At 45.0% G+C, this 17,118-nt stretch overlaps 1 protein-coding gene across 1 annotated transcript in view; it reads left to right on the top strand.

Moving 5' to 3' along the window:
• FCHSD2 (FCH and double SH3 domains 2) overlaps window positions 1-17,118 on the top strand; it is a 210,679-nt gene that overhangs the window by 145,670 nt on the left and 47,891 nt on the right. Inside the window, exons 9-10 of the mRNA XM_074145762.1 lie at window positions 7,658-7,780; window positions 14,353-14,448. Coding sequence (XP_074001863.1) covers window positions 7,658-7,780; window positions 14,353-14,448 — 219 coding nt within the window. The remainder of the gene's footprint in view (window positions 1-7,657; window positions 7,781-14,352; window positions 14,449-17,118) is intronic.

The raw sequence follows: 17,118 nt of genomic DNA, 5'->3' as shown, positions 1-17,118 counted from the left end.
TCAACAGCCAAAAGGCAACCAGATGTACTAACAACATCTGTAAATAGTTTTATTTACATCTTTGCTTTTGAGGAAGTCTCAGTGAGTGATTAAAACTGGTGCATATGAGTTTAGAAGAGAAGAGAAGAGAAGAGAAGAGAAGAGAAGAGAAGAGAAGAGAAGAGAAGAGAAGAGAAGAGAAGAGGAGAAGTTAGTTCCTGAAATGTCTAATACAATCTCTTGAATTAAAAAAGGAAAACCTCTTCAAAATGATGATCAAAATTGGGACTGAAGGGTTTTGTCATACTTGAGACTTTGTTGAAATCAGAGAATCCTTCCAATATCTGAAGGGAGCCTCCAGGAGAGCCGGAGAGGGACTCTTTGTCAGGAGATGGAGTGACAGGACAAGGGGTAATGGTTTTAAATTGGAAGAGGGGAGATTTAGATGAGATATTAGGAGGAAATTCTTTCCTGTGAGGGTGGTGAGGCATTGGAAGAGGTTGCCCAGGGAGGTTGTGGCTGCCCCATCCCTGGAAGTGTTTAAGGCCAGGCTGGATGGGGCTTTGAGCAACCTGGTCTGGTGGGAGGTGTCCCTGCCCGTGGCAGGGGGGTTGGAACTGGATGATCTTTAAGGTCCCTTCCAACTCTAACCATTCTATGATTCTATGATGATTCTATGATTCTATGAGCTGTTCTTGCCACCCACCCCGCCTTGTCATTTTATCAATTTGAATTAACGTATAGGGTTTCTAATAAAAATACACTTTAATTTGGTTTTGCATCCATTGTCTTTCTTAACAGTTTCAATTTTTGTCCGTCTTAAAATCAGCCAATTTCTGCTAAAACTTGAGTTCAGGTGAGGAAAAAGTTTTTTACCTTTAGGGTGACAATTTCACTGTAAAGAAATTATTTCTTAAAAAGCGTTGACTTTTTTCCTCTCCTTGGAAATGGTAATTCTGTGGTACTTAACTTCACATTATTGTAGTTCTATTACCAGATTTGTTTAAAAAAAAAATAAGAATTAAAAAATCTCGGTTTTCTTTTGAGGTTGGATAAAGACAGGTTTCTAAGTCTGATTGTAATACAGTAAGTGATTTAATAAGCTCCTGAGATTCAGAAGGAGAACAAAAGCCATTGTAGTAAAATAATGCATTTTGGGGATTTTTTTATTATTTTATTTTTCTTTTTTTTTTACAGTTTCCTCTTCAAATTGCACGATCAGAAATTTTGAAAAGACCTTTTTCTTTCAAATCCAAATTGGGCTGTTCAGTCGTTTGGGTCAAATTGTTTGTCAGGAAATGAGATTCAGATTCGGTATTATAAAATCCCACATGAATATTAATTTATTACCGTATAGTTCAGCAAGTTCAAATCTTTTGTTTTAATATTAACGTATCCAGCTTGATAGAATAATTACCGATTTATAGAGAGAATAGACATATTATCATTGAAAGCAATTTGTACCCAACCAGCGCTCTCATCCTGTAACCGATGGGATGGAATTGTCATTTTTTCTGTGCAATGCTGAGTTTTTAGGATTTTTTGGAGCTGTGGGTTTTTCTTTGGCTGAGAAATGTGTCCGTGTCATATCGCACTGGCTTTCACAGAATCACAGGAATGATATGGGGTTGGAAGGGACCTCTGGAGATCATCTAGTCCAACCCCCTGCCAGAGCAGGTCCACCCAGAGCAGGTCCCACAGGAACGTGTCCAGGTGGGGTTTTGAATGTCTCCAGAGATGGAGACTCCACCACCTCTCTGGGCAGCCTCTTCCAGGGCTCTGCCACCCTCAAAGTGAAGAAGTTCCTCCTCAGGTTTAGGTGGAACTTCTTATGTTCAAGTTTGTGCCCATTTCCTCTTGTCCTGTCCCTGGGCACCACTGAAAAAAGACTGGCCCCGTCCTCTCGACACCCACCCTTTAAGTATTTATAGGTGTTGATCAGATCCCCCCTCAGTCTTCTCTTCTCCAGACTAAAAAGACCCAAGTCCCTCAGCCTTTCTTCCTAAGAGAGATGCTCCAGGCCCCTCATCATCTTTGTAGCCCTCTGCTGTACCCTCTCCAGCAGTTCCCTGTCCTTCTTGAACTGTGGAGCCCAGAACTGGACCCAGTGCTCCAGATGGGGCCTCACCAGGGCAGAGCAGAGGGGCAGGATGACCTCCCTCCACCTGCTGGTCCCACTCTTCCTGATGCCCCCCAGGATGCCATTGGCCTTCTTGGCCACAAGGGCACATTGCTGGCTCATGGGCATCCATTTAATCATGGCAAATCTGGCAGCTCTCAGCGGTATTTAAGAACTTCATCATATTGAAACTGCTTTTAATTAATGAAAGAAGAAAGGTACTTTTCTCACGCTGACAGTTTGTGTGCTTCCTAATGTTTCGCCATGCTTTTCTTTGATGTTCTTTCCTGTATTTCCTATATTTCTATGTATCTCTCTGTCGCTCTGGGGGGATATTCTGGCATATCCAGCCCATGTTCCATATCTGGCAGAACTCTGCGTGGCCATGTTCATGGCAAGAGGAGTGAGGGGGAAAAATAAAATTAAAGTTTACATATCATTCTATATTCATAGAATCATAGAATGGTTAGGGTTGGAAGGGACCTTAAAGATCATCCAGTTCCAACCCCCTGCCCTGGGCAGGGACACCTCCACTAGAGCAGGTTGCTCAAAGCCCCATCCAGCCTGGCCTTAAACACTTCCAGGGATGGGGCATCCACAACTTCCCTGGGCAACCTGTTCCAGTGCTTCACCACCCTCACAGGAAAGAATTTCCTCCTAATATCTCATCTAAATCTCCCCTCTTCCAATTTAAAACCATTACCCCTTGTCCTGTCACTGCATCTCCTGACAAAGAGTCCCTCTCCGGCTCTCCTGGAGGCTCCCTTCAGATATTGGAAGGCTGCTATGAGGTGTCCCCGGAGCCTTCTCTTCTCCAGGCTGAACAACCCCAACTCTCTCAGCCTGTCTTCACAGGGGAGGTGCTCCAGCCCTCTGATCATCTCCGTGGCCCTCCGCTGGACCCGTTCCAACAGGTCCATGTCCTTCCTGTGTTGAGGACTCCAAAGCTGGACACAGTATTCCAGGTGGGGTCTCACGAGCGCAGAGTAGAGGGGTAGAATCACCTCCCGCGACTTGCTGGCCACACTTCTCTTGATGCAGCCCAGGATGGGGTTGGCTTTCTGGGCTGCCAGCGCACATTGCCGGCTCATGTTGAGCTTCTCATCCACCAACACCCCCAAGTCCTTCTCCTCAGGGCTGCTCTCCAGCCATTCTCCGCCCAACCTGGAGTTGTGCCTGGGATTGCCACATCCCAGGTGCAGGACCCTGCACTTGGCCTGGTTGAACTTCATGAGGTTTGCACGAGCCCACCTCTCCAGCCTGTCCAGGTCCCTCTGGATGGCATCCCTTCCCTCCAGCCTGTCGACCGCGCCACTCAACTATAGGGAAAAGTTAATTCCTAGTGCTCGGTAGATACGAGTTCCTGAGAATCAACACTTGTTGAGTTGAGATGGACTTCATCTCACCCAGGTTTTTATGACCGAGGTGTCCATCTAAGCTAGTTGTCGGGGCGCTATTTCACAGAATCACAGAATCTTCATGGTTGGAAGGGACCTTTGAGATCATTGAGTCCCACCATACATTTATGGGCAGTGAAGAGGAAGAGGCACTTAACATTCTGCGTTTCATCTGACCTATTTTAGCCATCTGTCCTAGAGGGAGAGGAATCACACCCCAGCAGTCCCAGCTTCTCTCTGTTGACTCTAAAAAGTTTATCCCGCAGATAAAAATCCGACGTAGAACGACACGAACCCCTTCCTGCTGGGTTTAACATCAAACCAACATATGGGCTTGATACAAAGGCAGAGGGATCGAGCTCTGAAATACTCATTGATAGCAAAATGGAATTAAAAATAGCACAGCTCCTTCGCAAACTGGGCATTTGTAATTGCTTTGCCAAGTTTTAAACTATTTATTTACGTTTATTAGCAGCGTTGCTCTCCAGCCCGTTGTTTGCTCTGAAAAGCTTTGGGGACAGATCTGCTCGATGACAAAAGTCTGTAAGTCCTGTGTTTGGGGGAGTTTGAGGATTGCCATCGTCGTGCAGCGGTTTTCCTGAGAGCACGGCTGGTTTTGGCAATTTTATACATCATTTGTATTCTCTGAAAGTGCAGGACAGACCTGTTATAGGGACTGGCGTATTTGATGTGAAAATAAATGCCCTTGGAATAGGATGTTAACTTCGGCACTCATATAACGATGACACTGAGGGCTCATCCCTTCAACGTTATAAAAGCTCACGAAGTGTTAAAATCCTCCTGCCCGTCTGGGACTGCGCCTCCTGGAACGAATGTGCACCTCAAGGTGACACCAGTAAAGCTCTTGTCTGTACCAAGAAAGACCAGAACTCAAGCTGCATCCGTATATTGCTGTAGGTTTTTAGGGATTTGTGGCTGGGAATTTCCCGACATCTTTGTCAAATGAGCATCCCAGCCATAATTTTCATCTTATAGAGTTATTTTATTATTTTAGTTTGAAATCATAAGCTCATTTAGGTTGGAAGAGACCATTAAGGTCATCGAGTCAAACTGTTAACCCAACACTGACAAACCCACCACTGACCCACGTCCCTCAGCACCACGTCTGCCCGGCATTGAAATCCCTCCAGGGATGGTGACTCCACCACTGCCCTGGGCAGCCTTTTCCAAGGTTTGACAATCCCTTTTGGTGTAGAAATTTTTCCTAATCTCCATCTTAAACCTCTCCTGGCGCGACTTGAGGCCGTTTCCTCTTGTCCCATCACCTGTTCCTTGGGAGGAGAGAATAGAATCATAGAATCATTTCGGTTGGAACAGACCTTTAAGATCAGATTTAGATTAAGATTTATGCAATCGTTTTTTATTATTATTAGCTATTATTATTTATATAAAATACAGAAATAATTAATTATTAATTTTATTGTATATGCTCGTTCTATTAATAACAACTTTTTTAAAAATGCTGTTAATTTGGTAGAGCTGACATCACTGGTAAGAACCTGGAGGCATTAACCTATAGCTCTTTCCCATCCGTATGGTCCCTCTTCCTTCCCTTCCCTTCACCTTTCCGTGGCGGGGGCTGCAGTCTCTGCTCGGGCTGCTGAGTGAACCACCTGCTTGGGGGGGGGGCTTGCAAGAAATTCCCATTTCTTTGTTTTTTTGTAGTTTTTTCACCAGCAAGTTTGAGGCAGGTTTAATGTCTAAGGTTGAAGGAAAAAATCAGTTTGTGCTTGGAACTGCTTTATAGGCGGAGGAGGAAGAAATCAGTGTGATATAAAGCACATATATATGGGGTTCTGATTGACAAGTGGCTGAAGATGAGCCGGCAGTGTGCCCAGGTGGCCAAGAAAGCCAACGGCATCCTGGCTTGTATTAGAAATAGCGTGACCAGCAGAAGTAGGGAGGTGATTGTCCCCCTGTACTCAGCGCTGGTGAGGCCACACCTGGAGTACTGTGTCCAGTTTTGGGCACCTCAATCCAAGAGAGATACTGAGGTGCTGGAGCGAGTGCAGAGGAGGGCAACGAAGCTGGTGAAGGGCCTGGAAAACAAATCCTATGAAGAGCGGTTGAAGGAGCTGGGACTGTTTAGTCTGAGGAAGAGGAGGCTGAGGGGAGACCTCATCACTCTCTACAACTACTTGAAAGGACCCTGTAGAGAGGTTGGTGCTGGTCTCTTCTCACAGGTAACTAATGACAGAACGAGAGGGAACGGCTTCAAGCTCCAACAGGGTAGGTTTAGACTGAACATTAGGAAAGAATTTTTCACAGGAAGAGTGGTCGGGCATTGGAACAGGCTGCCCAGGGAGGGGGTTGAGTCACCATCCCTGGATGTGTTTAAGAGCCGTTTAGATGTGGTGTTGGGGGATATGGTGTAGGGGAGAACTTTGTAGAGTAGGGTAGATGGTTGGACTCGATGATCCCAAGGGTCTCTTCCAACCTGGACGATTCTATGATTCTATGATTCTAAAGCAGATTGGGAATATAATATTTTGGACCGGAGAATTCCAATCCTACATTTTTACTATTTTCTTCAAAGCATCCTTCAGTGAGGATGTATTTATGTTAAGATTTAATTCCGTCTGGTGGTTGCTGGAGCTGGGTGGTGATGGTGGGTGAAAATTTTTTTTTGCAGAAGGAAAATCTCTTGTGGTTTTTTGCCAATTCCGAGTAATTTGTGTCTGTTTTACATGTGTCTCTTGGCCTCCTCTTAAGTGTTGGGCTTGATTTTGTTGGGGCAGAAACTATTTCTTAAGCCTTGCACGATTTCACCTTTTTTTCCCTCCCCGACTTTTCAAAATGATCTAAATAATCAAATGCAATTTTATGTGGAAGAGCGCTCTTGAATCAGTTGAGGTCTGAAATACACTGTTTCCATGAATATACCGTTTCAGTGATTATCTGTAAAATTTGATATATACTATTTAAATGAATATTTGTGAAATTTAAGTGAAATTGTCAGTCTCTTACAAAGTTGTACATGTTTAATACAGAACTTGCGTTAAACCTACGTGTAACCTGGGGATGTCGTGGGATTTTGGGCTCCCCAGTTCAAGAAGGACAGGGAACTGCTGGAGAGGGTACAGCAGAGGGCTACAAAGATGATGAGGGGCCTGGAGCATCTCTCTTAGCAGGAAAGGCTGAGGGACTTGGGTTTTTCAGTCTGGAGAAGAGAAGACTGAGGGGGGATCTGATCAACACCTATAAATACTTAAAGGGTGGGTGTCAGGAGGATGGGGCCAGTCTTTTTCCAGTGGTGCCCAGGGACAGGACAAGAGGAAATGGGCACAAACTTGAACATAAGAAGTTCCACCTAAACCTGAGGAGGAACTTCTTCACTTTGAGGGTGTCAGAGCCCTGGAAGAGGCTGCCCAGAGAGGTGGTGGAGTCTCCATCTCTGGAGACATTAAAAACCCGCCTGGACACGTTCTTGTGCAACCTGCTCTGGGTGGACCTGCTCTGGCAGGGGGTTGGACTAGATGATCTCCAGAGGTCCCTTCCAACCCCATAGCATTCTATGATTCTGTGATTTTACAGCTCTGGTCACAACAGGGCTTTTGAGTTGGAACTTTGATGTCGTACATACATTTTTGTTACGTACTTGGTATTTCTGTGCACAGAAGAGATGTGTTGGGTTTATATAAAATGTACAGTATTGATTAGCAGTTTTTAATTAGCAAATAGCTGTGTATCTGGAGCACGCAGATGTTGAGTGTCTTGGTAGCGTCATTTGGAGTGTGGTCCAGTGACTCGAGGGATGCTCTGGCTGGTGGAAGCCCCGTATCCTTGCAGTGACCAGGTCTCTTCCTTGACAGAAATGACTTTTCCCAGAGCACGTTCCCTTACCCGGACCCGACCTCACCGTTCTGCGATGGCTGGTGTTACACAACTGGATGGAAATCATTTATTATAACCCGATATTGTTACGGTGCTCTGTGGTGCCATCTAATGGAAATAAAGCACTGCCATCCCTCCCGGTGTCCACTTGTCATCCAGCCTAATAATTATAGATTAATATCTATTAAAAGAAATAATATGAGCATCTTACAAATTTGACCATGAATATTAACAAATCCTATTCCAAAGCACATACTGCTTTTCTGAATTCCTTTCTGAATTTTCTCAAATTCTTTCCCTCCTGCAGGCTCTTGACGGCAATGTATATGATCACCTTAAGGATTATTTAATGGCATTCAGCAGGACTGAACTAGAGACGTGCCAAGCTGTACAAAACACATTCCAGTTTTTACTGGAGACTTCCAGCAGGGTAAGTTTTAACTGAATGAACCTTTGTAACTGAATACTTAGAGCGTGTAGAAGTTCCCAGGCTTAAGATTTGCTTCCAAAAGAATGACAAAACGGAATGGTTGTTATTTTTGGTTACTCCTGAGTGGTGTTAAGTTAAAAGAAACTGGACGGTTTTCTTGGGGAAGAATTGTTCCTGTTGCCACCCAGTTTGCGTTCTCCTGAGTGCGTTTACACGGTACCAGGTCTTTGGAGAACAGCAATAAAGAGACGTTCGCTTGTTTGGGAAGAGAAATCACAGCCGAGCTCTGCACTGGGTAATCTGGAACCGCGTTAGTCATCCATCCCACTAAAGCCCTGTGAAACTCTTCGGATCCTTTCTTAATAATTGACTGTCAGCTTAAAAACCAAAATATTACGGTTTGTTTTCTCCCTTGACTTGAGAATGGCAAATACAGAAAACAGAGTCTCTTGTGATAGACGTGGTTTGTTTGCTTTGTCGAGCAGCCAGAATCAGGAATACGTGATCGCTTCCAGGATAATTTTGATACTGAAATAATTCATCTGCTGGGCTAAAAATAAATAAATAATTGCCACTTAGCTCAAACGAACTGCTTGGGGGCCGTCGTAATATTCCTTTATATGTGCACCTTAACCCCCCGCGCAGAAACAGAGCTCGTTTCTGCTGGTACTTAGGTAGAAACAGTGTATTTAACACATTCCTTATTCACCTGCAAGAATGCTAATTCATACCTCATGAGATATAAAGTACATGTGCTCGTGAGACCCCACCTGGAATACTGTGTCCAGCTTTGGAGTCCTCAACACAGGAAGGACATGGACCTGTTGGAACGGGTCCAGCGGAGGGCCACGGAGATGATCAGAAGGATGGAGCACCTCCCCTATGAAGACAGGCTGAGAGAGCTGGGGTTGTTCAGCCTGGAGAAGAGAAGGCTCCGGGGAGACCTCATAGCAGCCTTCCAATATCTGAAGGGAGCCTCCAGGAGAGCCGGAGAGGGACTCTTTGTCAGGAGATGGAGTGACAGGACAAGGGGTAATGGTTTTAAATTGGAAGAGGGGAGATTTAGATGAGATATTAGGAGGAAATTCTTTCCTGTGAGGGTGGTGAAGCACTGGAAGAGGTTGCCCAGGGAAGTTGTGGCTGCCCCATCCCTGGAAGTGTTTAAGGCCAGGCTGGATGGGGCTTAGAGCAACCTGGTCTGGTGGGAGGTGTCCCTGCCCATGGCGGGGGGGTTGGAACTGGATGATCTTTAAGGTCCCTTCCAACTCTAACCATTCTATGATTCTATGATATATTAGATATAAAGTCAAAAATTGGCTTTGCGCTAGCTTGTTTTTGAATTTCCTTGGCAGCAACTGTAAAGATAACGAAAATAGCGTTTTCTGTTGGAAAAGGACTTTCAATAATTCACCTGGGTGTATATCATCCAGGTTGGTTGCATCCAGTGCTCGTCAGCACCAATTTTCCTGCAGTTCCAGAATGCAGAGAAGACAAATTTGTATTATGTTACTACTGCAAATATGTGTCTTGCTCTCAACTACATCAATTGCTGGCTTATTCCATGGACCCAGGCTTTGCTCATCCTTTTTTGGAATTTTAAGCTTTTCCTGTAGGTCCGTGTTGCAGGAATCGGCTCAAAAAGGAGAGGTGAATCCAGAGTCGAAACTCAATATCAAAAGCGCATGTTTCAAAAGCAGCTTAGTGTTAAACATGGAAGAAATTTGTTAGCAGTTTAGTAATTTGGAATAAACCCCAGCTTGCCATCAAAGCAAAGATTTAAAATTTTATTGCGGGGTTTTTTTAATACTTCACCTGTTCTTTGTTACTTTTAAGATCAGAAGTTTGCCAGGCTACGCTTAGAAAAAGACACTTCTGATCATTGGAAGAAATGCTTTAGTTTTTCCATCTGAGAGCGATTTCTGTTCACAGGAGGGAATTAAATTATATTTACTTTAGAACGAGACAAGTTGCTTGAGTGTGGGAGCCCATCTGGAGCACTGGGTCCAGTTCTGGGCTCCCCAGTTCAAGAAGGACAGGGAACTGCTGGAGAGGGGACAGCAGAGGACCACAAAGATGCTGAGGGGCCTGGAGCATCTCTCTGATGAGGAAAGGCTGAGGGACTTGGGGCTTTTTAGTCTGGAGAAGAGAAGGCTGAGGGGGGATCTGATCAACACCTATAAATACTTGCAGGGTGGGTGTCAGGAGGATGGGGCCAGTCTTTTTTCAGTGGTGCCCAGGAACAGGACAAGAGGGAACGGGCACAAACATGGACATAGGAAGTTCCAGCTAAACCTGAGGAGGAACTTCTTTCCTGTGAGGGTGTCAGAGCCCTGGAAGAGGCTGCCCAGAGAGGTGGTGGAGTCTCCTTCTCTGGAGACCTTCAAAACCCACCTGGATACGTTCCTGTGCAACCTGCTCTGGGTGGACCTGCTCTGGCAGGGGGTTGGACTAGATGATCTCCAGAGGTCCCTTCCAACTCCATATCATTCTGTGAGTCTTTGAGCCGGAGGGGGCTGCTCCAGGTGGTCAGGGCTGTGCTGTATCAGCTGCTTAGGAGGTGGTCAGTCACCTAATGCTAATGCAGATGGAGGGAAACATCTTGAAAACAAGTTTTTCTGAATAAAATGAAGGTTTTTCACAGTTTATTGTAGAATCATTTGTTGCAGGTTTGGAGGTTTTATTACTTCTAGGTTGGGGTGACCCATGGCATTCCTCTGGCAGGAAGATCGTAATAGAATGGTTCGAGTTGGAAGAGACCTTAAAGACCATCCAGTCCCACACTCCTGCCCTGGGCAGGGACACTTTCCACTAGACCAGGTTGCTCAAAGCCCTGTCCAGCCTGGCCTTGAACCCCTCCAGGGATGGGGCATCCACAGCTTCTCTGGGCAACTTGGGCCACGGTCTCACCACCCTCAGAGTGAAAAATTACTTCCCAATAGCTAATCTAAATCTCCCCTCTTTCAATTTGAGGCCTGTTACCCGTAGTCCTGTTGCTCCATGCCGTGAGGGCTGGAGCCCCTCTGGTGTGAGGACAGGCTGAGAGAATTGGGGGGGTTCAGCCTGGAGAAGAGAAGGCTCCAGGGAGACCTTAGAGCCCCTTCCAGTACCTAAAGGGGCTGCAGGAAAGCTGGGGAGGGACTCTTGATGAGGGAGGGGAGCCATAGGAGGAGGGGGAAAGGTTTGACACTGAAAGAGGGGAGATGGAGATGAGATGTGGGGAAGAACTTCTTTGCTGTGAGGGTGGTGAGAGCCTGGCCCAGGTTGCCCCGAGAAGCTGTGGCTGCCCCATCCCTGGAGGGTTCAAGGCCAGGTTGGATGGGGCTTTGAGCAACGTGGTCTGGTGGGAGGTGTCCCTGCCCATGGCAAGGGGGTGGGACTGGATGATCTTTAAGGTCCCTTCCAACCCAAACCATTCTATGATTCAATGAAATATTCCCCTCTGATGCTGAGCATTTGAAACTGCAGTTCAGTTTTCAACGGAACAGTCTTATTCAAGACTCTTACTTCTTGCACTTCTTTTTTGGAAAAAATATGATTTTCTTTGGAACATTTTCTCAAATTCCATTTGCTGTTTTGAATAACATTTCTCTGATGTTTCTGGTAAGGAACTTCACCGACCTGGGGCAAATAAGTTCATTTATGCATGTTTCTGACTGTGCCTTCGTTCTGTCATATGTTATATATTTAATATTTGATTTCAAGTGTATTTTAACCTCTCAATTGACATTGACTTTGTAAAGAAACTGCCTTAAAACGTTGACTTCACTACTGAATAGCAGGAAATCCAGTTGGAAAAGTTGCTGCTTAATCACAGAATCACAGAATCTTCATGGTTGGAAGGGACCTTCGAGATCATCGAAGCCAACCATACACACGCACACACACACACAAAAAAAAAAAAAAAAAACACCACACAAAAAAGAACCCCAAAAAACCCCACAAAACAAAACACCCAAGCCAACAGTCTCGGGCACTAGAGCATGCCCTGAAGTGCCATGTCTACATGTTCCTTAAATACCTCCAGGGATGGCGACTCCACCACCTCCCTGGGCAGGCTGTTCCAGTGCCTGACCACTCTCTCAGTAAAGTAATTCTTCCTAATATCTAATCTAAACCTCTCCTGCCCCAACTTCAGACCATTTCCTCTGGTCCTGTCATTATTCCCTTGGGAGAAGAGGCCAACACCCACCTCTCTACACCCTCCTTTCAGGGAGTTGCAGAGGGCAATGAGGTCCCCCCTCAGCCTCCTCTTCTCCAAACTAAACATGCCCAGTTCCCTCAGCCTCTCCTCGTATGACTTGTTCTCCAGACCCCTCACCAGCTTGGTGGCTCTCCTCTGGATACACTCCAGCAGCTCAATGTCCTTCCTGTAGTGAGGGGCCCAGAACTGAACACAGCCCTCGAGGTGAGGCCTCACCAGTGCCCAGTACAGAGGCACCATCACTTCCCTGAGCAATTCTGTGTTGCTGAGGAGTCTTTTTATTTTCTTTTTAACAATTAGAGAATCACAGAATGATACAGGGTTGGAAGGGACCTCTGGAGATCATCCAGTCCAACCCCCCTGCCAAAGCAGGTCCACCCAGAGCAGGTCCCACAGGAACGTGTCCAGGCGGGGTTTGAAGGTCTCCAGAGATGGAGACTCCACCACCTCCCACGATTGTCAAATACATTGTGCAAAACGCTCTGGGGTGTTAATTCGCTGGACTTGCACACTCCCCCACGTCTCAAATTATACACTTGTTCTCATTTATAACTAAATATTGACATTTTAAGGGACAATTTATTTAGGAGAACTAAGTTTTAAGTGTTTAACAGAAGGGATCTTGACACCGCGGGCATCAGCTGATGCTGGAGGCGACTCCTCCTTTAATATATATCAAATTTTGATTTCTGGTAATAAATCCAGCCTCCCCGTGTGCCTTCTCTCTCTGTTTCCCACACATTTGAATGTGTTTACGTTCAACCGCTCCGATCGGTGCAGTAATTACGTGCTTTCCCATTTTAAATGAGCGCCTTATTGGCCCTGGAGGACTATTTAGTTTCGTCAACTGAAGATTAATTTTTTTACAGTTTCGGTATTTCGGTAACAGGAACATCAACGTTTTGATAGATCAGAGAACACGTTGTGTTTACCATTGTACGTTCAGTGCCATCAGAATTCTCGATCGTACACAATTCTGCTGCTATTTCTGGGTAAATGCCATCTTTATTACACACTTCTGTACATTTAAACCCTCCGTTTGGTAGTAGATTTTTATAATTTCATGCTGCTATTTACGGATTTTCATCAATTGGAGCCGTAAATACTCTGTAGGGTTCTTCAACCAGTGATACTGTTTTTTCCTATTGCAATCACTGAGTTTTTCTTTCTAAATACCCGTAAATTGTGACATAAGGGATTTGTTTAGGGATATGTGTCACGCTACGCGAAATGTATCATTAAACAAATTTAGTAGCTGGAGTAGTTTTGGTTGAGCAAAATGGAAGCTGTGAGGGTTTTCTCTGAAAGCAATTGAATAGAAAGAGATTAATTTTGCAACTGATTTTGTCTGCGTCATTCCAAATAGTCTTTTCATCTCCCGCAACTAATAATTTGTGTGAAAAGAAGACATTGCAGCTTAAGAACGAATCATGCACAAGAAATTATCCCCAAGAGGAGAGAAGAATATTTACGGGAGTGGCACCACATAGTGTATAGTTGATAATTGGCTTTTTTTCCCCTATTTTGCCCTTGTGGGATTTTTCCTCGGTTTATGGCAGGTATTTTTTTAATAGGTGTTGATCAGATCCCCCCTCAGTCTTCTCTTCTCCAGACTAAAAAGCCCCAAGTCCCTCAGCCTTTCCTCATCAGAGAGATGCTCCAGGCCCCTCATCATCTTTGTGGTCCTCTGCTGTACCCTCTCCAGCAGTTCCCTGTCCTTCTTGAACTGGGGAGCCCAGAACTGGACACAGAGTTTCAGATGTAGCGTCACCAGGGCAGAGCAGAGGGGGAGGATGACCTCCCTCCACCTGCTGGTCACACTCTTCTTGATGCCCCCCAGGATGCCATTGGCCTTCTTGGCCACAAGGGCACATGCTGACTCAGGCCAGGCTTTTTTCAGTGGTGCCCAGGGACAGGACAAGAGGAAATGGGCACAAACTTGAACATGGGAAGTTCCACCTAAACCTGAGGAGGAACTTCTTCACTTTGAGGGTGGCAGAGCCCTGGAAGAGGCTGCCCAGAGAGGTGGTGGAGTCTCCTTCTCTGGAGACATTCAAACCCCGCCTGCACACGTTCCTGTGCAACCTGCTCTGGGTGGACTTGCTCTGGCAGGGGGTTGGACTGGATGATCTCCAGAGGTCCCTTCCAACCCCATAGCATTCTGTGATTCTGTGATTTTTGAGGTCTTTATCGTGTCCTACCAGTCGCTTCTGAATAACCGTGGGGTTTCCTGCCCAGAATCAGGTCCTCTATTTGTGTTTGTTGCATGCCAGGTTCTGTCTCTCTGAAATAGTGGACTAATTCTACTGTAGCGTGTTTTTCAAGTTTACAAAATAACAGGTAATTTGTTTTTTTGGGTTTTTTTTTTCAGGTGGTGCGGGATTACAATCTACAGCTGTTTTTACAGGAGAACTCCGTGTTTCACAAACCGCAGCCTTTCCAGTTCCAACCGAGCGACAGCGACACTGTAAGAACCCCGCTGAATTCCTTCACTTATTTGTTCTCGCTCTGTTTTTAAGGATGGTGTTATAAATGGGTAAGAGAATAGCGCTCGCTGGGATCCCGGGCTGCTTTAACCTCACGCTATATTTTTGGAAAAGAAAGGGAAAGTGCCCCGATTCCACCAGCTCTGCCTGCGGTAGGTGGGTAATCGTTAACAAAAGCATCAAACGGGCTCAATGTCATCCACAGAAGAGCCGAATCTCTTTTTTTAGTCCCAGGTTGTGACGAACGGTCCCTGTTTCTCTGCTTTCAGGCCAATTCTTGCTCCATTTTATTAAGTTTTTTATCGTGCTGGTGAGATTCTCTTAATATTCATTATTAATATTATATTAACACTGTGGGCTACGGCACGGTGTCCGTGTACCTCTAAATTACTGGATGAATGTTTATACATATGTAGAAGAAGGTATTGATTTAGAAAGAAGACCGGTAAATCGTTACGTTCCAAAATAATCTCAGGAAATATTCTTTTGGCGCCTGTGTTGCTTCCAAAGCAATCGTTGATGCCGTTAAAATTGCGTAAATCATAGGATGTAAATCCATTTCCAAACAGCGCTTTAGTGGAACGGGGTTGTTGATGTCCCACTGACGCTGCTAACGTTATTTCGAGAAATAACAGTTGAAATGTAGATTTTTTTAAAAAAATTAACCTCGTGCTGCTTTTTTATTAATTGAATTAATTCATAAACTGACTTGGACAGAAATGGCTTGATCTCGGGTTCAGGTGATTAAATTCAAGAATCCCGTTAATAAGGGCGTGCGGGTGATTTTTCCAGAAATACTGACATTTATAACACAATTTCCCTCGTCTTTCCGTTTTAACAGACTGGGTTGAAGTTTTCTTCCAGCTCCTTTGTACAGGGTCGCTTATTTCCCTAAAGTTTGAGATTGTTCTTGATAGAAGGAGAGGAATCCTTCTGTCTTTGCCCTGCTTTTCTAACCTTCGCTGCTGTGTCTTTTCCTCCCTGCTCCGTCTCTACGGCCAGAGTTTTAACGCCGTTCAGCTGGTGGATATTGAGCCCTCCCCTGTCAGTGCTATGAGAATGACCATAGCAGAGGTATACGGGAGTATTTACCATCAGCCTTTGTGTCATTTTTGCTGTCGCGTGGCTCGAGGTGTGGAATTCACACTCTTAGAGGTGGCAAAAGAATGCATGAGATATATATATATATAGAATAAGAAAAAGGCAAAAAAAAAAAAAGCTTTTCCCACAATGAGATTTAATTTAAAGAAGGAGAGCGCAAAGTGTTATTTGCGGGGATCAGCTTCACGCTTATCTTTTGCACTCGCAGAGCAAGTTTGTAATTGATATTCTAATCTTTTGGGGGCATGAATTAATATTTCACAGCCCCAGATAGCCATGTGTATAATTGGTTACTTCCCTAATGTGAATGGGGAAGCTTGTACAACAACTGGAGGCCGTTAGCGTGCGCTGATGAAATGCAGTCCCATCACTAATTGAATTTTGTTCTGTTTCCAGAGGGCTACCCCCCACGTAAAACAGAACTGTAATTCGCTCTGATTAAACTCTTCACCATGAGAAATGACAGGAGGCTTTTGCGGGCTGAGACGGTGCCTAGGCCCTGCTGGTGCCCCTGAATTTCAGGAGCTTTTTAAAGGCGATAAAGGAGTGGGTTTTCTCTCAAATTGTCCCAGTACCTCACAAGCAGTGACTTCTTCACTTGGTACAACCTTCCAGTCCCTAAAGGGGCTCCAGGAAAGCTGGGGAGGGACTTTTGATGAGGGAGGGGAGCCATAGGAGGAGAGGGAAGGGTTTGACACTGAAAGAGGGGAGATTGAGATGAGATGTGGGGAAGAAGTTCTTTGCTGTGAGGGTGGTGAGACCCTGGCCCAGGTTGCCCAGAGAAGCTGTGGCTGCCCCATCCCTGGAGGGGGTTCAAAGCCAGGTTGGACGTGGCTTTGAGCAATGTGGTCTGGTGGGAGGTGTCCCTGCCCATGGCAGGGGGGTTGGAACTGAATGATCTTTAAGGTCCCTTCCAACCCAAACCATTCTATGGACCTTCTTGGGCTGTGGAATTACTGCATTTCTTCATTGCATTGTGTTTTTTGAGCTTCTAGCTGCTATTCTGTAATCAGTTTTCACAAAAATACATAAATTATAGAATCTTCTTTATGATCCATATAATTATTCTCAACCAACAGGATCGTACCTGGGCAATTGGAGGTTACACATTCACCATTTTTAATCAATAAGTACAAAAGCATAAGGGCTTTTGCCCAGGCTTTTGAATTTGTCAGAAATTATGTGTTTTCTAATGAATTGAACGACGTTTAATTGAAGAACAATTACCAAGCATTCTTTTGCCACGGATTCTCTTTGTAGATGATCTGCTGAGGTTATCGGTTGGCTTTTCGTTTTTGTGGGTGATGCATGATAATTCTCACACCAAAGACTAACACTGAAAGAAATACGAGTACTTAATACATCTAATAAATGTTTAATATTAACAATTTCCATGAACAAATTATGGCCTCTCATCAGACCAAATACCTGATCCACTGTGACCCGGGGCAAAGTTTAGAGTGTTTAAATATTACCGCAATGAAATTCTGAATATTGTAGGGAAGAAGAATGTTACAAACAATATGGATGTGGAGCTGAGCTGTAGAAAA

This window comes from Numenius arquata, chromosome 1 (genome assembly GCF_964106895.1).
Source record: "Numenius arquata chromosome 1, bNumArq3.hap1.1, whole genome shotgun sequence".
In the NCBI taxonomy this organism is placed as follows: Eukaryota; Metazoa; Chordata; class Aves; order Charadriiformes; family Scolopacidae; genus Numenius; species Numenius arquata.
The sequence above is the reverse complement of the archived record's forward strand: the minus strand, read 5'-3'. Positions and strand labels throughout refer to the sequence as shown.